Genomic DNA, 21,007 nt, shown 5'->3' with positions numbered 1-21,007 from the left:
TCCTCAACCAGCAGCCTGGTTTGGGCATTTTCATTTGGGTATTTCGTTTCTGCTGTGTGCCTACCATCTCTGGGCTTCCCTGGATACAAGACATGATTTTGTTTTACTGCCGGCTCTGGGCTGTCCTGTCTTCCACTGAGTCCTGAGGGTTATGGTGGAGACTGGCCACCGCCTTAGGGGGGGAGACTAAACCTAAGTTCTGAGTCAGGCAATCGGGAAAAACTAGGCTGGCCTCTGAAGCTCAGGAGAGGCCAGTGGACAAACACAGCTCAGGACCACAGGGAGGGCAGTGTGGGTGTTCAGTGACCAGCGGGAGAAATTTCTGTTAATTATCTCTGCGACAATGCCCTGTGGCAGCTGTTGCATCAGTCACTCCAAGACCACAGCGCTGGGGGCCCTTGGCACACAGTCGCTACTGGCTCTGGTGGCCCAACCTGGTCCTCCCTGCTTCCCTGGATCACCCGCCCCTCCCCGGCTCCCGTGCGCGGACGTGTCCTGGCGGGTGGCCCCTAGAGCTCTCAGCCCTGACGCTGGAGAGCGGCTGCCGGGTTGTGGAGACGTGAGGATCCAGGTGTTCCTGTTCCAGGAGTGCAGAACTCGCCAGGGCCTCCGCGTCGGACGGCGCGGTTCGCCACCGCGGGGGACTGAGTTTCCCAGGGCGCGGAAACCGAGAGAGGGCAGTGGCCGGGTGGGGGCGCGGCCTCCCGGCGGCCCCTCCCCCCATACCTCCCTACCCCCCTCCCACCCGGAGCCCTCTGCACGGCCCCTTTAAGAGGCCCGCCCGGCTCCGTCAGCCGCGCCGCGGCCACCGCCCCCCGGCCCTCCCCTTCCTGCGGCGCCGAGTGCGGGCCGGGCGGGAGTGCGGCGAGAGCTGGCCGGGCAGATCGCTGTGCCCGGGAGGCGGCGGCGGCCGGGACGTGGCGCGGGACAGAAACCAGAGGAGCGCGCGGGCGGCGGCCATGGGCTAGCGGCGCCGGGCCGACGGGAGGGCAGCGCCCGCGCCGCGCCGCGCGGAGGAGCCCCGCACACAATAGCGACGCGCGCAGCCCCGCGCCCTTCCCCCGCCCTCGCGCGCGCCCGCCCCCCTCGCGCGCGCCCTCCTCCGCGCCCCGCGCCGCCCGGGGGAGCCGAGCCCGCCGCCTCACCTGCCGCCCGGGAGGGGGCGGGCATTGTTCGCCGGCCGCGGCCGCTGCCGCCACCATCGCCACCGCCGCGCGGGGCCATGGGGGCCGCCCGGCGCCCCGGGCCGGGCCTGGAGAGGTGGTCTCTCCGCCGCTGAGGCGGGCCCCGTGCGCAGACGGGCGGCGCAGGTGAGGACGGCCGCGCCATGGTGGACCCGGTGGGCTTCGCCGAGGCGTGGAAGGCGCAGTTCCCGGACTCCGAGCCGCCGCGCATGGAGCTGCGCTCGGTGGGCGACATCGAGCAGGAGCTGGAGCGCTGCAAGGCCTCCATTCGGCGCATGGAGCAGGAGGTGAACCAGGAGCGCTTCCGCATGATCTACCTGCAGACGCTGCTGGCCAAGGAGAAGAAGAGCTACGACCGCCAACGCTGGGGCTTCCGACGCGCCGCGCAGCCCCCAGACGGCGCGGCCGAGCCCCGCGCGTCGGCGCAGCGCCCGCTGCCCGCGCCCGCAGACGGCGCCGACCCGCCGCCAGCCGAGGAGCCCGAGGCCCGGCCAGACGGAGAGGGCTCCCCGAGCAAGGCCAGGCCCGCGGCCGCCCGCAGGCTAGGGGCCGCCGTGGCCGCAGACCGGGAAGACCGGGGCCCACCCACCAGCGTGGCGGCGCTCAGGTCCAACTTTGAGAGAATCCGCAAGGGCCACGGCCAGCCCGGGGCGGCGGACGCCGAGAAGCCCTTTTACGTGAACGTCGAGTTTCACCACGAGCGCGGCCTGGTGAAGGTCAACGACAAAGAGGTGTCGGACCGGATCAGCTCCCTAGGCAGCCAGGCAATGCAGATGGAACGTAAGAAGTCCCAGCATGGCCCCGGACCGGGCCTGGGGGACGCACCTAGGCCCTCTTACCGGGGCCGATCAGAGAGCAACTGCGGCCTCGACGGCGACTACGAGGACGCGGAGCTGAACCCCCACTTCCTGAAGGACAACCTGATCAACGCCAATGGCGGCAGCAGGCCCCCTTGGCCGCCCCTGGAGTACCAGCCCTACCAGAGCATCTACGTCGGGGGCATGATGGTGGAAGGGGAGGGCAAGGGCCCCCTCCTGCGCAGCCAGAGCACTTCGGAGCAGGAGAAGCGCCTTACCTGGCCCCGCAGGTCCTACTCCCCTCGGAGCTTTGAGGACAGCGGAGGTGGCTACACCCCGGACTGCAGCTCCAATGAGAACCTCACCTCCAGTGAGGAGGACTTCTCCTCGGGCCAGTCCAGCCGCGTGTCCCCCAGCCCCACCACCTACCGTATGTTTCGAGACAAGAGCCGTTCACCCTCGCAGAACTCGCAGCAGTCCTTTGACAGCAGCAGCCCCCCGACCCCGCAGTGCCAGAAGCGGCATCGGCAGGGCCAGGTCATTGTGTCGGAGGCCACCATCGTAGGTGTTCGCAAGACTGGGCAGATCTGGCCCAGTGATGGGGACAGCTTGTCGGGCAGGCTGACTCAAGATGGCACCTTCCATGGAGACGCAGGTGGGTACCTCCACCAGCTTGGGTGGGCACACCTGCACCCTGGCTGGAAACCATTGAAAAGAAAAGGGGTCCGATGACCCGGGGAGAAACAGGTAGATATTTCTTTGGACTGTCCATGTGCTGTTGTGAACAGGAAGGATTCCTGCTGATCCTACATCTGAACAAACGACCATCCCCCACTTCCTCCTGAATGCAGATTCCCAGTGTTTGGACTGGGATTGGGTTGGGAGGGGCATGGTAGGTGGCTGTTCCTTTGGTTCTAGAGCAGTGTGCTTCTTGTACGATTCTGTGGGTTGAGACCAGGGTGCCCTGGGCAGTAATCTCCTCACCCTTTGATCACTCCATCTAGGCAGTGGGGGTAGTATTAAGAGGGGGCCATCTCTGCCTTCTAGATCAGGTACTTTCAGTGGGGATTGATCTGTGTCTCGGGAATTCCCCGCCGCCCCAACTGTGCCTGTCCTGGAAGACACTAATGGGGAAGCTAAGATGTTGCTAGCTGCTCCCAAGCCATAGAAGTGTCAGGTTTGCTTGCTAACCAGCAGCCCAAATGCAAGTCAGAGCAGGTGAAAATAAGAATTAGGAGGAAGGGAGGTGACAGGCAGTTCTGACTCAGTGGGCCCCTGAAAATCCACGGGGGTGAAGATTTTATCCAGGGCTGAAGCAGAGCCACACCTTTTCTGATTTGCCTGGCTTTGATGGGAGGCATACCCATCATTACTCACCCGTAGTCTCCTGTGTGCCTCTTACCCCAGCTCCATTTTCTCATTCTTCCAGGCACTCTTGCCTCCTTGTCTTCCCAGGGATGAGTGTACACTGGTGCTCATTTTGGCCTCCTAATCCATGGTGTGACCCTTGGCCCTAAGATTAAACCTGTGAGGTTGTGTATAGAACTTCTGGGGAGATGGGTTTTGGGGTCCTGGCATGGTTTGTAAGATTGGAGTAAGGAGAGGGTGGGTGGGTGTGGGGCTTGGATGGGCTGGTCGGGGGTTGGATGTGAGGCTGTGGGAGGACTCTTGGAGTCCTGGTCCCTTTTGGGCTGATCCAGTTTTCTGCTCCATTGATTTTTCTTTTTCTGCTGATGGAGTTGTATGTGCTTCCATCGTCAGAATCCTCTTGAAACAAGTAAGGCTATTTTTGGCTCTGTCAAGTGGCTTTTTTGTGATTGGTGGTCTTTTGTGTGTGTTTTAGAGACATCCAGTTACTGATTTACATTTCCAGCTTGGGGTGGCTATGGCTTGCTTCTCAGACCTGTGGCCTGACCCAGCTGCATCCCTTAGGTCCCTCGCTGGGGGGTGGAAGGCTGTAGTATTTAGAAGCCTGCTTTACAGGGATATTAGCTCCCCTGGGGTCTGGAGGATTGCCCTGAGGTCACTGGGCACCATCCTTGCCTGGCCAGCTGTCGACTGAGTGAGCCAGCTTGAACTGGCCCTCAGTGTTGCGATGTGGAAGAGCATTATTAAAATAGAGAAAATGAGAGACCTTTCCTGGAGACCTAGAATCTGAAATGGTATTCTCTTGCTGATGGTGAATTCTGAGTTTCCAGAAGTGGGGGCTGGTCAGATCAAATGTGTTCCGGTAGGTTGCCCTTCAGCCCCTCTTCCCTTCTCATCAGCAGCTCCATCCAGCCTCTCATACAGCTGCTGCAGGCGTGGGACCCTGGATCTGTGTGTAACTCAGGGTAAGCTCTCAGGAAGTGGCCGAGGGGTGAATTTTACAACTTGGACCCCACTCTTAGGATTTTCTGGATCTTTTTCTGAATGTCCTCAAGGCCCCTTGTTCTCTCTCCTGTTAGGTTTTAAAAACTGGTTTTCAGCTCTGTACTCAGCACTCTTCTGAGCGTTGTGGCTAGAGGCGAAGGAAGGGAGCCTGTGCTGGCAAAGCCATCTGTCTCTTTGTGGAATGTTTCCTGATGTTCTTTAGAGGGCCGTGGGACTTGCTGGCCAGGGCTGTACCCTGCAGAGGGACAGTAAGGAAAACCACAGTGTGGGAGGGAGTGTAAGCACCCTAATTTTTCACAGCAGCAGACACAGAGGCCCGGCTCTCATGGCTTCTGAATCTCTTTGGATGAGGTGCTCTCGTGTATTTCAGTTGAGGGCCCCTGGCATTGGAGGGAAGAAGCTGGAATGACCTCTGTGTGCCAGGCATGGTGGCAGCGTGCCTTCATGCAGGGCCCCTCACAGGTTCTTCCATCACCCCGTGGTGGGTCTGCCCAACCATAGGTAAGGACAAAACCAGGAGGTAGCAGAGCGGGGATTCCAGGGGTTCCAAGTCCCTATGGGAGTGCAGATCCATTCCTTCCTGAATATGGCCACCTGAGAGTACTCTCTGAATCGCCCTGCATTGCACCTGAAAATCCTGACTGGGTTGGCCCAGGAGTCCTTCCCCTCTGCACACTCAGGATCCATCAGCTATGAGCCCTGCTGTGCACTAGCCCTTCCCTTTCTACATTGCGGACTACATAGAAGGGGAGTGTGGTTCTTGCCATCTGAGACCTTCCTTGTTGATGGGAGACAGGAACACACACAGCACTTATGTGTTCAGAGGGAGTGAGATCAGGGAAGCTTCCGGAGGCAGCTGTGATGGAGAGAGGGCTTACCTGTCAGCACACGTCCAGCGGCAGCAGGCGGGGGAAGCTTGGTGCCCTGAGATCAGTGTGAGCAAAGGCTCAGGGGGCACTCATGTCAGGCCCCTGTGGCTCTGAACTGCTTTTTTTTTTTTCTTTATTGTAATAAAAAATATGTAACAAAATTCACCATTTTAACCCATTTGAGCCATTTTTAATGTGCAGCTCAGTAGCATTAAGTACATTCACACCCTTGTGTGCCCATCGCCACCCTCGTATCCAGAACTCTTTTCCTCCTCTTCAACTGAAACTGTCCCCACTGAACAGCAGCTTTCCATTTCCTCTCCTTGAGTTCCTGAAAACTGCCACTGTGCTGTTTCCTAATTTGACTACTCTTAGTACCTCTTGTAAACAGAGTCATCTGTTTAAACAGAGACAGAGACAGAGGATCTGTCTCTCTGTATCTGGCTTATTTCACTTAGCAGCATCTCCCCAAGGTTAGCCACATGGTAGCACAGGCTCTGCATGTTTTGAAGGCAGGATGATGGGCCTCGAACCTACAGTCCCGAGATCAAGAGTCCTGTGCTCCACTGACTGAGCCAGCCAGGTGCCCTACAGGTCTGAGGAATTCTTGAATGGAACGCTCAGTGTCCCAGCTGTCCCTCGGTCCCTTTCCAAGTATCAGTCATGAGACCGGACCCCAGATCCTGTGTTACTTTATGGGCTCTCATACGAGTTGCTGCCCTGTGTTTTCACATCTCTGTTAAGCACTTTAATTTGGTCTTTAAATTCCGCCAGTGTGTAGTCACCAGAATGATTAGTGCTTTGTTTCTCCCTTGGGTGATTGAATGGACTGGCCACCAGTTAGACTGAATAATTCTGGGCCAGGAAAAGGTCACTTAGGCCTTGCACTGGCTTGATCATCATCTCTTTAAATCAGACCCTGTGGTCCTCTTTGAACTGACTATAGTCTCCTCTCATGAACAGATGTAGGGTGGACAGAACCAACCAGGTGGAGTCTGAATCCATTAAGTCATCAACAGGGTGGAAGTGGACTCTAGTTCAAATTTTACGAGGGTTTTCTGATTCCAGAATGGAATCCTTGTTTGGGGAACAGAATGAAATATTCTGGAACCCTTCACTAAGGAAGGAGCTAGCTGGGAGTGCTGTTGCTTTGTGTGGGTCCAGGACAATGTGCCTTCCCCATTCCTCCCTTTTACCTCATTTGTTGCTTCTGGCTTCAGTAGCCACCTGCCCTCCTTGACTGTGAGTCCTGTGGGCCTGTTTATGTGACTGCGGCCCTCACTAGGACAAAGCATTCGTGTGAGCCATATTCTTGGTCCAGTCAGGAGAAGACATGGCAATGCTTGAGGCCCAGCTGACTATTGTGGTTTGGGGGGCTTCCTCATTCACAGTGAATGGATAGGCATTTTCAGGTGTACTCAGGTTGTCAAACAATAGGCCTGAGTTTTGATGCAGCTGCCCCGGGTTTTGGGGTTTTTTTTAGATCTATTTATTTGTTTTGGAGAGAGAGCACAGGTGCATGAGTGGGGGGAGGGGCCGAGGGAGAGAGAGAATGTCAAGTAGACTCCCAGTTGAGTGCAGAGCCTGACAGAGGGCTCGATATCATGACCCAGGCCAAAACCAAGAGTCAGGTGCTTAACTGATTGAGCCACCCAGGCACCTCCACGGCTGCCTTTTAGATCAAGGTTCAGGAGGTAGTGGCGGTGAGTTTAATTAATTAAATTATAGTCCCACTAGGGTCCCTCACCTTGACTAGGATACTATGACGTAGGATTTTGTTTTGGAGATTTTTGTTTTTTGTTTATTGTTTTGCTTTGAGAACAATGAAGTAAATTAAGTTAAAATGTTACTTACGTAACATGATAGGTGTGTGTTTCTTTATTGGGGTATAACATACATAACCAGATGTGTCATTTTAATTGTTGTTAAGTTTATAATTCAGTGTCATTGAGTACATTGACATGATTATGCAACCATCACCACCGTCCATGGCTGGAACTTTTTCGTCTTCGGAAACTGAACTCAGTGCTAACTTATCTTCCCTCTACCTCAGTCCCTGGCATCCACTGCTCTTCTCTCTGTCCCTGTGAGTTGGCTTATCCTAGGTGCCTCTTGTCAGTGGAGTCACATAATAGCTGTCCTTCCGTGTCTGGTTGATTTCACTCAAGTAGGGTTTTGAAGTTGCCAGGAGCAGTGTTCTCAGCCTTAATTCCCATTTCTGGTCCTTAATAGGTATGTTTAGGAAAACACCTGTTAGTCATGGTGCTACTTTCTTGGCTTTCACACCCACGTTTTGAAGTGGCCCCGGGTATTAGTTTGCTAGGGCTGCTATGACAAAACACAACAGATTGAGTGATTTAAATAATAGGAATTTATTTTTCCTTTGTTTGTAGAGGCTAGTAGTCCAAGATCAAGATGTCGGCAGGGTTGGTTTCCTCGGAGGCCTCTCTCCTTGGCTTGACTTGCAGATGCCTCTCAGCTTGTCCCCTCCTCCCCCATTGCCTCTTTCCATGGTCATCCCTCTGTGCTCCTGCTCCCCTCGTGTCTGTCTGTCCAAGATGTCCTCCTTTTATAAGGACATAGGGCATATTGAGTTAGGGCCTACCATAATGACCGCATTTTAACTTTATCACCTCCTTAAAGACCCTGCCATCTCCAAATACAGTCATGTTTTGAGGTACTTGGTGATTGGGGCTTCAGCATATGGATCAGAGGCGGGGGGATACAGTTAAGCCCACAACACTCATTGAGTCCCTCATTGTGCAGCAGCGAAAAGGCTGCTGTGACAGAGAGAGATGGTGCTTGTGCTGGCCTCACCTGCCATGTTTTAGGAAGTACTTGAGGGATGTGTTGTTTGGTGCTACAGCAGCCTCGCGGAGCCAAGAAAACAAAGCCTGGCATCAGGAGGACTGTGTCTTCCTGCTTCATGGTTACCATACCTCTCACCTTGCTGAAGAAGTTAGCGGTTGGACCCTGTCATTGCTAGGATTCTTTTCTTCGATTCTTTGATTTTTTTTTTTTTTCCCTTTAAAATTCTAGGTTAGGAATATGGTGCTTCCCATATCTTTCATCTTTACCTACTTTTCTGTTAGCAAGGCAACCACCTCTCCCCATTCAGTCACCCAGCAGTGTTTATTGAGTATCTACTGTGTGCCAGGCCTCATCTCTGTGGAAGTTCTCTCTTGCCTTTATTCATGGATTTGTGGAGAGGCTAATCTCCAAAGGGCCTTGTCTTTAAACTAACAACACGCGCACCAAAATAATAATAATAATAATAATAATAATTTGTTTAATTAAGAAAAAAAGTAAAATAGGGGCGCCTGGGTGGCTCAGTGGGTTAAAGCCTCTGCCTTCAGCTCAGGTCATGATCCCAGGGTCCTGGGATCGAGCCCCACATCGGGCTCTCTGCTCAGCAGGGAACCTGCTTCCTCCTCTCTCTCTGTCTACCTCTCCGCCTACTTGTGATCTCTGTCTGTTAAATAAATAAAATCTTAAAAAAAGAAAAAGAAAAAAAGTAAAATAAAAACTAACACACAGAAATAAAACCTTTATGATGTCCTGGCATCTTCCCTATGTATCTTCCTTTCACTGTATTTTTGCAGCGATTTCCTGTTAATCCTGTGTCTGACTGGCTTCCTTCTCCAGGGAAGTGAGCGCCTTAAGACAGGATCCTGCCTTCCTCGGTGTCTTAGGATGTGCTTCACTCTAGGCTCTTAACCGTGTGTGAGGAGTGGTGTCCTGAGCACATGTCAGTCTGCCCATGTCTTGGGTATTGTGGATGTTTGTGCATCAAAGACAGGATGAGACCCCATTTCTGGGGTCTCTGTTTGCTCAGACCCTTCTCTGGTTCTTTTTAATCCTGCTTCCCCCAACCCCATCAGATAATCAACATCAGATTTTCGGGGTCCCAGTGATACCATTTGCCCAGGAAGGAAATTATCTGAAGATTGTTTTTCCTTCTTTGCCGAGCCTTGGTCTTCCCAGGCTCAACCTTAGTGAGCTTTCCCGAGTCCTCAGATGGGGGCCTGCTAATTAGCTGTCTTGGCTTCTAGCACTTGCAAATGGTGACCTTGCAAAATGACTGTGCACAGGGATGGCTGCTGGTGCCCAAGGGAGATATGGCTGGCGGGTTCAGAGCTGCGCCTGCTGCTGAGGTGTGCTGCTGCCGAAGACTGAGGCCCCACTTGTGTGGTAACTACAACTTGGGTGGAGACTGGTTCATGTGCCCTTGAAACATTCTTATGACATGGCTGGAGCAAGATCATTAACTTAATTATATGCCATCAGCTGACTGGGTCTGAGGGGGTGTGAGACAGACACGCCCGCCCAAGGTCAAGCAGTTGGTGGAGGGGCTAGTGCTGGCCTTTCTCCTCAGACCATAGAGTGATGCCGGTCACAGGAGTGTGGGCACAGAGTTTCACAGAGTCTCCTCCCCCAGTAGGTGGAGGGACGTTCAGCAAACACGTTTCAGACAGGAATGGTGCGGAGTGTCAGGAGACAGGCTTCCCAGCAGGTCATTTTCGGTCTGCTGGGGAGACAGCCACATAAACCTTAGTGTTGTGATAGGCATCATCCGGTCCCAGCCTCTGGGCAGGTCCAGGAAGGTATCAGCAGGGGACCAAGAGGACAAATACGTTGGAGGACGCTGCTCATCTGCCTGCCTTTTCCACCCAGTGGTCAAGAGCTGAGGGGGGAGGCCGGAGGATGCTCTGCTGGGAGCAGGTTCCAGGAGGTGCAGAGTGACAAGGCCCAGCTGGGAGGATGGGACAGAGACGGCTGGCCACATGCACGGAGGGTCAGTACGTGGCCCAGGGAGCACGAGGAAGGAATTCTGGCTGGCCAGGAGGCTCCAGGGGACCTTGGAAGAAGAGGGAGAAAGACTTGCTGCTGCAGTCAGGGATGGAGCAGTCCAAGGGGGATCCTTCACTCGAATTGCCTCTTTTGGTTTAAGAAGAGCCTTTGAAGATTCACCACACTTTAATGGCCTGACCTATTCCTTTTAACGTATGCTGCTGGGATTAGTTGGAATGCCAGTAGAGCAGGAGCAATATTTACGCACATCTCCTTGTAAGTGACAAAGTGGATATTCTAGAAGTAATCTAGAGGCAACATACGTCAGCCTAGTTTGGGGCAAGAATGCAGACGATAAAGATAGACCCAGGGTGTGGTCCTGTGCAGGGCATTGATTCTGCGGCCTGAAGACCATGAACCCCTCCTTTGAAGGCTCTGAGAGAACTTGAGTGCACAGAGTGGATGGTCTCCAGGGGTCTGGCCCCCGTCTGGTCTTATGGAGTTGCCCCCTCAGGCATCTAATGCTGGTTGATTGCACACCACTTAGCAAGAGATTCTAAAGGAGAAATGCATAATTCAGGAGGGGCAGGCCATTTTACCCACTTGGTTCAGCAAGAGTGCCCAGTATGAGCTCCAGGGGTCCCAGGGGTCTGCCGTGGCCGTGGGCCCCCTCTGTTCCTTCTCATAGTGTGTCCTCTGGGGTTGAGTGGAGTTCTTGCATATGCAGTAGGCAGCATGTATTTTTCTGCCTCAAGGCCCCAGGTGTGAGGTTCTATCAGCCCAGAGAGCCTGGGACTGCACACCCATGTTGCTGAGCCCTCCTTCCTGGGACATATCTACCCCCATGGTGGATAGAATGAGTTCCCTTTGCAGTGTTCCCCATTGCAAGGCCTTGTGACTTTGGGGGGCCTCAAAGCTAGAGACTGGAGGAAAAGTGAGACCTCTTGATTTTTCTCCTAGAGTCCCCCCCACCCTGTCAAGTTTGTGGAGGGAAGGCTTAGAACCACATCACTCTCACTTCTAGTGATTGTAAAGCCTCAAGAGAGGAAATAAAAACTGCAGACTTTCTTATTTTAATAGGAAAAAAGGGAGGAAGATGGGAAGCTCTGGAAATTACCAATGCTTTGGCATATACAGGCTCTGTCTGCAGATTTCCTAAGGCTTTACAGACCAGAGGGCGTTGCCTGGTGTATATAGTTGGGGAGGATATTGGAGAGCTGGGCATGGCCCCAGCAGGGTGCCTCTGAGGTTGGGGGGTGGGCGCAACTCCTGGGGCAGGTGGGCGGGGTGAGGAGCTGGCCCCCAGGGTGAGCAATGGGGCATGGGGAAGAGGTTTCCCCAGAGTGTCAGGGGAATCAGGTGGCCCACGATGTTCCCCAGCTACACCTCACCCCCTCCCTGAGAGGCTGGGGCCATCAGACCTGCAGCATGACTGGGGACATGCTCCTTTTGAGAGCTCCAGAAAGTCTTTTGCTTGAAGACCTGGGGGCATCTTCATCCCATCTGGTTTCCATCCCATCTGGTGCCTGGGATGGTGGGCAGGTGGGTGTCTGGTTTCCCTCACTGACCCCCTGGAAACCAGGAGCTGCATTCCCACCTTGTGGGGCTGGTTCTTAAATGACTGAGGTAGAGGGGTGCCTGGGTGGCTCCGCTGGTTGAGCAACTTGTGATTTCGGCTCAGGTCATGGTCTCAGGGTCGTGAGATCAACCCCTGCATGGGACTCTGCACTTAAAGTCTTTTTAAAAAATGGCTGAGGTAGAATTCACACCACAGAATTCACTCATTTAAAGTGTACAATTTAGTGTTTTTTAGCATAGTCATAGGATTACGCAAGCATCACCACTGTCTAATTTTAGAAAAATTTTTCATCACCTCAAAAGGAGACTGCTCCCATCAGGTACCATGACCCCCTCTCTGCCACAGCCTCTGGCATCCAGTAGTCTACTTTCTGTAGATTTGCCTTTATTTTATTTTTTTTTAAAATATTTTATTTTATTGTTTATTTAGAGAGAGAGAGAGAGAGAGCCGAGAGAGAGAGAATCTCAGGCAGACTCCCCACTGAGCACAGAGCCGGACTCAGGGCTCAGAGATGTCACAACCCTGGGACTATGACCTGAGCCAAAACCAGGAGTTGGATGCTTAACCAACTGAGCCCCCCTGGCATCCCTAGATTTGCCTTTTCTGGACATTTCACATGAATGGAATTGTATAACATGTGGCCTTTTTATCTGGCTCCTTTCACTTAGAATAAGGTATCAGGGTTCATCTCTGTTGCAGCATGCATCAACACCTCCTTCTTTTTGGTAGCCAAATAATATTCCAGAAGGTGTTTTGGTACCTGGCTGGCCAGGCCCTTACTACTGCCTGGGCACACTCTACTGGCTCATGGGGGTCCCGGTCAGACCTTGAGGCCTGAGAGGCCTGTGTGTGGAGGTTCTGGAGGGATGGGTGGAGCCTCCTTTTCCTTGGGGGAGCGCCCTGGGGGAATGGGATGCCAGAAGCCAAGCTGTGGCTAAGAGTTGGCTGGCCTCACCAGAACTTGATTCAACCTCAGCCTGAGGCTCCATGTCATAGTCTGTCAATCAGGAACCTGCTTGTTCAGAGGCAGCATTTTCCATTCACAGACCTTGAAGATTGTGGTCTTCCCCTAGGTGCCCCCCCCCTTTTACTGTGGTGAAATACTAGAACATACAATGTATCATTTAAACCATTAAGTGTCCAGTTCATTGGCATTGAGCACTTTCACACTGTTCAATAATCACTGCCATCCATCTTCAGATTTTCTCATCATCTCAGGCTGAAACTCTGTCCCCATTAAACAACAGCTTCCCACCCCCTCCAACCCCCAAACCCTGGCACCCATCATTCAGAAAGTATTCTACTCCAGGATGTCATATATGTGGACTCATACAGCACTTGTCTTTTTGTGTCTGGTTTGTTTCACAGAGCACAATGTTTTCAGTTTCTTCCTTAAGCCTTTTGGTGCCAGGCCTGGGTGGTGGCTGGACAGACAGCAAGTCCCCCCAGGGACTGAGCTGACTGAGGCCTCCGCTCAAGGGAGAAGAGCAGCCAGTGTGCTGGGCATCTGCTGCATTTGCCGAGTTTTGCATTTTTCTCTGATAGGGGCCCCTGTGGACAAGTAGCGGGGACCCTCATGGCTGAGGTTTTAGGTGAAAGACTAAAGACCATCCGCTTGTTTGGACTTCTTCTGTACTTGAATAGTTAGGGGGATCTTTGTCTTGTGACCCTGCCTGGTGTCACGGAGCGGCTCTGATGCAAGGCAGGGGAATGCAAAGGCTGGACTAGCAATGCTTGGTCTCCTCCAAAGAGAGGTGGTCGCCACAGTGGACTTGACCATCCTCCAGTCGGCTGGAAGTCCCAGTGGCCTGACTTGTAAATTATCTTGGGCTGATGCTCAGCATAGTACATTCACTCTCTTGGGGGAGGTGAGGGGGTGGGTGCATGCCAGCCGTCGTGTGCAAAAATGGTATTTGTGTTTGCCTAAGTCTTAGACCCTAGACCAGAAAATGTGATTCTTTCATGAATGTTGATTTCTGAAAGCTTTCTGCTTTCCTGTGGGAACATAGGTGAATGTGTCTATATTCATATTTGGAGGTATGGGATTGTTACTAGAAATGTATTTTTTTTAAAGATTTTAATTATTTATTTGACAAAGATCACAAGTAGTCAGAGAGGCAGACAGAGAGGGGCGGGGGAAGCAGGCTCCCTGCTGAGCCGAGAGCCCAATGTGGGGCTCCATCCCAGGACCCTGAGATCATGACCTGAGCTGAATGAAGGCTGAGGCTTAACCCACTGAGCCACTCATGCGCCCCTGCCTTTTTTTTTTAATTGTGGAAAAAAATGACACATAACGTGAAATGTACTGTCTTGTCCACTATGTGCAGAGTTCAGTAATGGTGAGCATTTGATTTTTTAAGAGGCAAAGGTGGCAGGGAAACACTGTTCTTCAGGAGGGTTTGTCCCTCCCCTGTTCTAGGAAATAGGAAGATTGGTTCAGACTCAACCCTTAGCCGGGGTATGAGGGGCCTGCAGACCAGGGTTGGAGCAGGGACAAGCAGGCACTTGAAATACCGTGATGTGAGAAAGGTCTCAGGCTTCTGTGGAGAAAGTGGGGCATAGGGCGCACGGGCGGGAAGGCCCCATGTCCTCTGTCCCGTGTCCTTGGGGAAGAGGGCTAGGAGGATGGTTCTAGGTGGAAAGGAGAGTGGCAAGAGCTTAGAGACTGGGAAGTAATCACCATGCTAGGAAACAGCAGAGCCTGCTTGGTTGGAGAATTTATGTAAAATGTGAGCAACAGGGGAGGTGAGGGTGGATATAGGAGGGTCAGGTCATGCTGGACAGGTCCGGGAAAACAAGCTGAGTAGTGCTTTCTCGAAGGGGAATGGGGCAGGTAGAAGGTTGTTGGGAGGGGAAGGGATGCCTTTGGAGCTTTGCCTCAGGGGAAGCATTTGGCAGGAGTGTCCAAGATGGTCTGGTGGGAGTTGGGGCCCCTGGAGTTGTTGTCTTGGGAATGAGGGGGGCTGGGGGGAGGATGGAGAGGACGAGAGCAAGCAGACGGGGGAGGAGGCGACAGAAGAGAACAGAGGCGAGCCTGGTAGAGTCTGGGGGTTGGCAGCCTGGTAGAGTGGGAGCAGCAGGCTGCAGACCTTTAGGAAGAAGGGCCAGGCAGGACAAGACCAGGACGACTGACATCCCAGCAGGCGTGTGGAGAGAGAAGAAGGCTTGAGCAGGCCTGAGGTTTGCATGTTTGGGGGCCTCATGAGAGAGAGGGGAGGTGTGATGGGGGGAGTTCATGTTGCAGAAAGGTGAAAGAGTCAGGGGTTTAGGATCGGAGTTTGTGAGAGCTCTCTGAGTGTGTACCCATGGGCTTGCTTGGTCCCAGGGTCCAAATAGAAGCTCCAAGGAGGTAATCAAGGTGTGTGTGTGGAGGGGTCAGTGGGGAGGTTAGCGGTCCCAGCAAAGGAGTGATCGGGTTACTGCTGAACAGTGACCAGGGGTGATGTGGCTTTCAGGTGCCGGGGCCTTGTGTGCATGGGATGGTGCTTCAGAGACATTGGCCTTGGCCTGGCTCACCCAGGGACACAGGGGGTTAGGGAGGTGAGTGAGGAGTGAGAAGATCTTGAGGGGGCAGAGGTGAAGAGGGCTGTAAGGCCAGAAGGCTCGTTTGGGAGAGCGGGAGTTGGGGCCCCTTAGCTGGTCTGAGAGGGAATAGGGAGGTCCGCCATGTGTCTGGCACTGGGGGGAATGGGACAGTGGCCATGTGGGTCATGTCCCTGTGGCTGGTGGCCAAGTGTGGCTGGAGAGGAATGCAGTGATGAGCCCTGTGCTAGTGGACTATCAGATGCGGAGCCTGTGGCTTAGGGGCCCCGGTGAGTCATGGTAATGGTCTGGGATCTAAGACCCACGTGTGTGAATGCTCAGTAGGGAGGCCCTTGTGGAACAGGGTCTTGTCATGGAGCAGTCAGATGGGCCCACCCTTGCCCCCGAAAGCAGCTGGTGAGCCACGGTTAGAATTTGGCCCTAAGAAGTCCGGGTTGTGATTATTAACTAAGTCTAACTAATTTCCTCTCCTGCGGAATTTCTTCAGTGGCCAGCTGGTATGAGTTGGGCGGCAGATTCTCCTCTGTGAAAGAGCAGGCAAGGCTCCAGAAGGGCTGTTCGGGGTGCGTGTGTGGAGGGGTAGAGAGGTGCTCTAGAAAGGGGTGTGAGTCTCCAGAAGTAGACCCGTGCGGGTCTAGAAAAGAATGCCCATGGCTCCAGAAAGGGGCGTGTGAGGAAGCGTCAGAGACTTGGTCCCAAACATTCCTTTGTCATCTCCCGGCTTCTCTGGCCCCATGAGCTCTGTGGTTGCTTATTTATCCCTGCTTAGTCTGCAGTCTCAGGTTCCAGAAACTCTGGCAAGGAAGTCCAGGAAGGTTAATGGGCTGAGGCCCGGCCTGCTGGCTGTCTGGGGGAGGCATTTTGCTCCAGCCGCTCAGGAAATGTCTGCTGCATTGGGCTGGACAGCCCGGCCTCCAGAAAGCCAGCAAGGGGCCTGCTTCCCTTGCTGCAGGTGCAAAATTGGCACGGTTGGCTACCGGGGAGCAATAAGCAGGGGTGCAGCCCGGGAGTGTGGGAGGGTACATCTGAGAGAACGGAATAAGGATGTCTCCTTATGTCTTTCTCCTTTCTCCCTGGCTCCCTCAAGTATGTGAATTAATGGGAGCCATTCCTAAGGAGAGGAGGGTCACTTATGTTTATTGAATTCTGAGTTCGGCATGACTGGACAGGAGCAGAAATACAACCGACCTTGGACATCAAAGGCCGAGGCAGGACCTGCAGGCATCACGGTATGTGCTCAGACACCCCTGCTGGCCTGACTTTCAGGCTCCAGGGTGCACAGACCAGGCAGGAGCAATAGGGCAGGATCCGTGGACTGTCCTTGGCTGTTCCCTCTCAGAGCTGTTTTGTTTTGAAGATTCAGAGGGTTTTTGAAAGCCTGGGCCTGGCTGTGGTTTACTTGGAAAAGGTCTGGGGGTTTGCATTCGACTGAAAACCTTTTAAGGGTCAGCAGGCATAGCACATGACGTCTAGGAGGCCAAGTTTTTCCCTGATATTCATGGAAGTGTGCAGACCTTGGAATGCCATAGCCATACTTTCTGCTTGGTGCAGCTAAGCCTGGAGGCTGCCAGCAGAGTGGTTACGGGAAATGGGGGTATTTGGCCTGGCAGAGAATGAAAGAAGTAGGTCTCCACCCCAGCTGCCCACACAGACTGCCTCTGCTATGGCTAAAACAGCCCCACACACATGTCCATGGCGGGTCACTCCGGAGGTTCTTCTTGTTTTGAAAACTCATAGTGTCTATGGGTCAGCAGTCAGGGCGTGGCTTAGCTGGGTCCTCTGCTCGGGGTCTCCCAAGGTTGCAATCCAAGTGTTGCCCAGGGCCTGGGCTCCTGTCCTTCCCATTTGCGGGCTCTGTGTCTCCTCCAGTTTCAGCTTATTGGCAAAAATCCAGGTCCTTGTGGTTGTGGGAATTAGGTCCCATTTTCTTGCTGGCTGTCAGCTGTTCTCAGCTCTCAGAGGCCACCCCCTTCCTAAGCACTTCACACATGGCTGTTTGATTTCTTCCGCTAAACCAGCTTGGGTTTCTGGAAAAGCTCTGTGCGTGATTCCCTCTGCAGCGAGGGTTGAGAACCATGCTCTGGGAATCCACAAGTGCTTGTTCTGTGTTTTAAATGGTTAACAGGTGGAAGAGGGCATGGGTTGCTTTTAGATCAGACCTGGAAGCCTGACCTGTTCAGGGAGACAGGCTTCGGCTCAGTGTTAATGGAGATTTTCTTTTCTTCCTGACTTGATGATAATTTTTTTTCTTAAAGATTTTATTTATTTAGTTGACAGAGAGATCACAAGTAGGCAGAGAGGCAGACAGAGAGAGAGGGGGAAGCAGGCTCTCTGCTGAGCAGAGAGCCCGATGCAGGGCTCGATCCCAGGACCCTGAGACCATGACCTGACCAAAGGCAGAGACTTAACCCACTGAGCCACCCAGGCGCCCCTTGATGATAAAATCTTATGTAGCTGAGATCCTGCTGCATTAGTTGGGTGTCTTCCCCTTGTAGGTTAGGGAGAGCCTTTTCTTTTTTACTTAATAGTCTGTAAACATTTTGAAGGACCATATTGTTACTTTGTGATAGAGTTACAGTTTAACTGGTTTAAGTTTAATTAGTTTTGTTGGACATTTTGAAGTATTTACTAAGGGGGCAGTCTGGGTGGTTCAGTCAGTTAAGTGTCCGATTCTTAGTTTTGGCTTAGGTTATGATCTCAAGTTTGTGAGATTGAGCTGGGTTTTGTAGGTGTGGAGTCTGCTTAAAAGTTTCTCTCTTCTGGGCGCCTGGGTGGCTCAGTGGGTTAAGCCGCTGCCTTCGGCTCAGGTCATGATCTCAGAGTCCTGGGATCGAGTCCCGCATCGGGCTCTCTGCTCAGCAGAGAGCCTGCTTCCCTCTCTCTCTCTCTGCCTGCCTCTCTATCTACTTGTGATTTCTCTCTGTCAAATAAATAAATAAAACCTTTAAAAAAAAAAAAAAAAAGTTTCTCTCTTCCTTTCTCTCCCTCTCCCCCTGCCCCGACTCTCACACACACTGTCTCTCACTAAAGCAAAGCAAAACAGTATTATTTACTGAGTGTAGTTGGTAACTGCAATATTTCAGTGAGCATCTTTAAAGAAAGATACTCTCTACACCCAATATGGGGCTTGAACCCACGACCGTGAGATCAAGAGCTATATGATCCACTGACTGAGCCAGCCAGGTGCCACAGTGAGCATCTTTTTTTTTTTTTTTTTTAGGAAAATTTTTACTGAAACATAGTTCACATGCCATACAATTCGCCCATTTAAAGTGTACCATTTGGGGCATCCGGCTGGCTCAGTCAGAAGACTGTGCGACTCCTGAACTTGAGGTCATGAGTTCGAGTCCCTTGTTGGGGGTAGAGACAACTTAAATAAATACCTTAAAAAAAATAAATTTTACCATTCAATGGTTTTTGGCATATTGCATTAATATTTTTAAGTTGTGATAAAATATACGTAACAAAATTTATCATTTCAAACATTTTTTAGTGTCCAGGTCAGTGGCATTAATTACCTTTACACTGTTGGGCAGCCCTCAGCACCGTCTATTTCCAGAACTCTTCATCCCGTGAAGCAGTAACCTCCCAGCCCCCCTCCCCTAGCTCCTGGCAGCCCCCATTCCACTTCCCATCTCTATGAATCTGACTCTTCTAGGGAGTCAGTGAGTGGACTCATATAGTTTCATTGCTCATTTCTTTGAGCCTAAAGGCTCCCCATGTCATAGCATGTGTCAGAATTTCCTTCTATTCTAAGGCTGAATAATACCCATTGTTTGTGTATACCGCATTTCAAGTGTATAGTTCAGTGGCATTACAGTCAGTGAACATCTTCTGTGGGTTTCCATTTGCATTTCTGCCTCCTTCTTCGAGGGTGGGCCTCTCAGGGGATTTACCGAGTCAGAGGTGTGGATGGTGTGAAGACCCTTGATGTCTTCTGCCCAGTTACCTTCGGGAAATGTTCCAGTTTACTCTTGGTTTTATAGTTAATCCTTTGCTCTCTTTGGACCTCTCTCTTGCGCCTTTCCTTTTGTAGGACTTCAGTAAAGTGGTTCCTTCAGGAGATTTAAAAAAAAAAAAGAAACGAAAAGAAAAAAGAAAAAAGGCAGCCTTCTCCTGAGGCAAGGGGAAGGGGAGAGGGGCAGCAGGGGGAGGGGGAGCTTGGGGCAGGGAGAAGCTTGCCTCAGTCAAATCCGAAATTGTGATCTGGGGTTTTTGTCTAGAGAAGCAGGATCTGAGGTTAAGGTTTGGTTTAGGAGGCATCTGTCCTAAACTGGGTCCCCTCATGACTTGATGTTCCTTGATGTTCCCCAGAAATAACCAGTCCTGTGAGCCTGGAATTGGGAGAGGCCCTGAGCAGGAGCCACACCTGTCCAGTCTTTCGTTTGGGAAGCTTCCCAAGGTCACGGGCTATATGACACTTAGTTCTTTGTCAGCTCAGTGACTCTTGGTAGGGAAAGAACTCCCCATCCCCTTGTTTGTCATGAGACTTGCTAGTTTATTGCTACCCTGGGCTGCTTGTAACTGAACTGGAAAAGCATTTCAGCTTCTCTTCCATGTATCCCGGCCATGGATTAGGCCTGCTAGATAGCGTTGTCCAGTTAATTCTGGCCCACGGAGTTCTTGCCTGGCTTTAATGGAGGCTCCAAGGAAGCCGAATGCCATGGTAGAAAAGGGATTTTATGGGAGGGAGAGGAGCTTGCGTGGCCACACTTGGCTGGCAGGGAAACCTTTTTGGCAGGGTCCTGAAGCAGTCATTCTGTAAGACCCCACTGGGTCTGGCTTGCCTGCAGTGACTGGGGTCCAGGGAGCCTATGGCGAGCCAGCCAGGGGGTGGATTTGGTTCTGTGTGCAAGTTTAAATGGAAACTGTGATGCTTTTTTGAGGGCTGATTTGTCATTTTTTCTTGCCGCCCACTGGCCAGCCCTTGGGCTGGGAGCAGGTGCTCAAAGGCTCTGCTGGTGTCACCTGGGCAACATGCTGAAATGCAGAGCAAGGCCAGACCGAAGTGGGAGGGGGTGAGGGCAATGTAGAGGGTGTCTGCCTGGGCGGAGGTGATGGTATCCAGGCAGGTGGCTGGCAGGGGGAGGCCTGGTCATGCCAGCTGGTGTCTTGCCAGACAGAGCACAGCTCTGCATAGTCAGGAAGGCTTGTGCTAAGGCCAGCACCGAAATGAGCAGGACTCACGTGTGTGGCTGTTGCCTGCGTGCATCTCCAAACCAAGGTGTGGGGACATTGGTACCTTGAGGCCATTGTTTCCCTTCATCACAGATGACTGGTCCTCCAGCGGCCTGTTGCCTGGTGTAAGCCCCACCTGAAATCAGAGTCCAAGCCTTGCTGCCTGCAGGGGAAGCTCTCTGTCTGGCCCCTGCCATCCTTTGCTGAGCATTCTCCTTGCCAGTGGAGCAGGGACTGTGTCGGAGCTAGCCAGTTCTGGAGTTGGGTTGGTCAGTCGGGAGGGCTCAAGGACAGAAAGGAGACTCTGTTGACTGTCTGCACTCCAGTGGGGCGTGGATGCCTCCATGGAAGTCTGTACTTTCCTAAAGAACTTTCTCTTTTGCCGGCTCAGCTCTCTTCTGCACTTTCCCTAGGACCCCCAGAGTGTGCGAGTGTTCCCTCTTGGGCAGTCTGGCAGGAGAGAGAGGATCCCCCCTCTTTACTGGAACTTTGCATTTGGGTTTGGCTTTGCTCTTTGTAATGGAATCCCAAGTGCCTTCCAGGATCTGAGCCTCACTCCACCCTTCAGGGAGCTAGGTGGTGCCTGCAGTATCCGTGCTCAGACAGCAGGAGCTTAGAATGGTAAGAGGTTTCCAAGGCAGCACCTGGATTTGAACCACAGGTGGTTATCTGAGCCTTTGCTCTTTGCTCTGC

General features: G+C 52.7%; 1 protein-coding gene across 1 annotated transcript in view; it reads left to right on the top strand.

Annotated features, from left to right (window-relative positions):
• The first annotated feature begins 1,192 nt into the window (after positions 1–1,192).
• Positions 1,193–21,007, top strand: part of BCR (BCR activator of RhoGEF and GTPase) — a 121,435-nt gene continuing 101,620 nt past the window's right edge. The window contains exon 1 of the mRNA XM_059140602.1: positions 1,193–2,636. Coding sequence (XP_058996585.1) covers positions 1,328–2,636 — 1,309 coding nt within the window. The 5' untranslated portion in view covers positions 1,193–1,327. The remainder of the gene's footprint in view (positions 2,637–21,007) is intronic.

Source organism: Mustela lutreola, chromosome 11, assembly GCF_030435805.1.
Source record: "Mustela lutreola isolate mMusLut2 chromosome 11, mMusLut2.pri, whole genome shotgun sequence".
NCBI lineage: Eukaryota > Metazoa > Chordata > Mammalia > Carnivora > Mustelidae > Mustela > Mustela lutreola.
The sequence above is the reverse complement of the archived record's forward strand: the minus strand, read 5'-3'. Positions and strand labels throughout refer to the sequence as shown.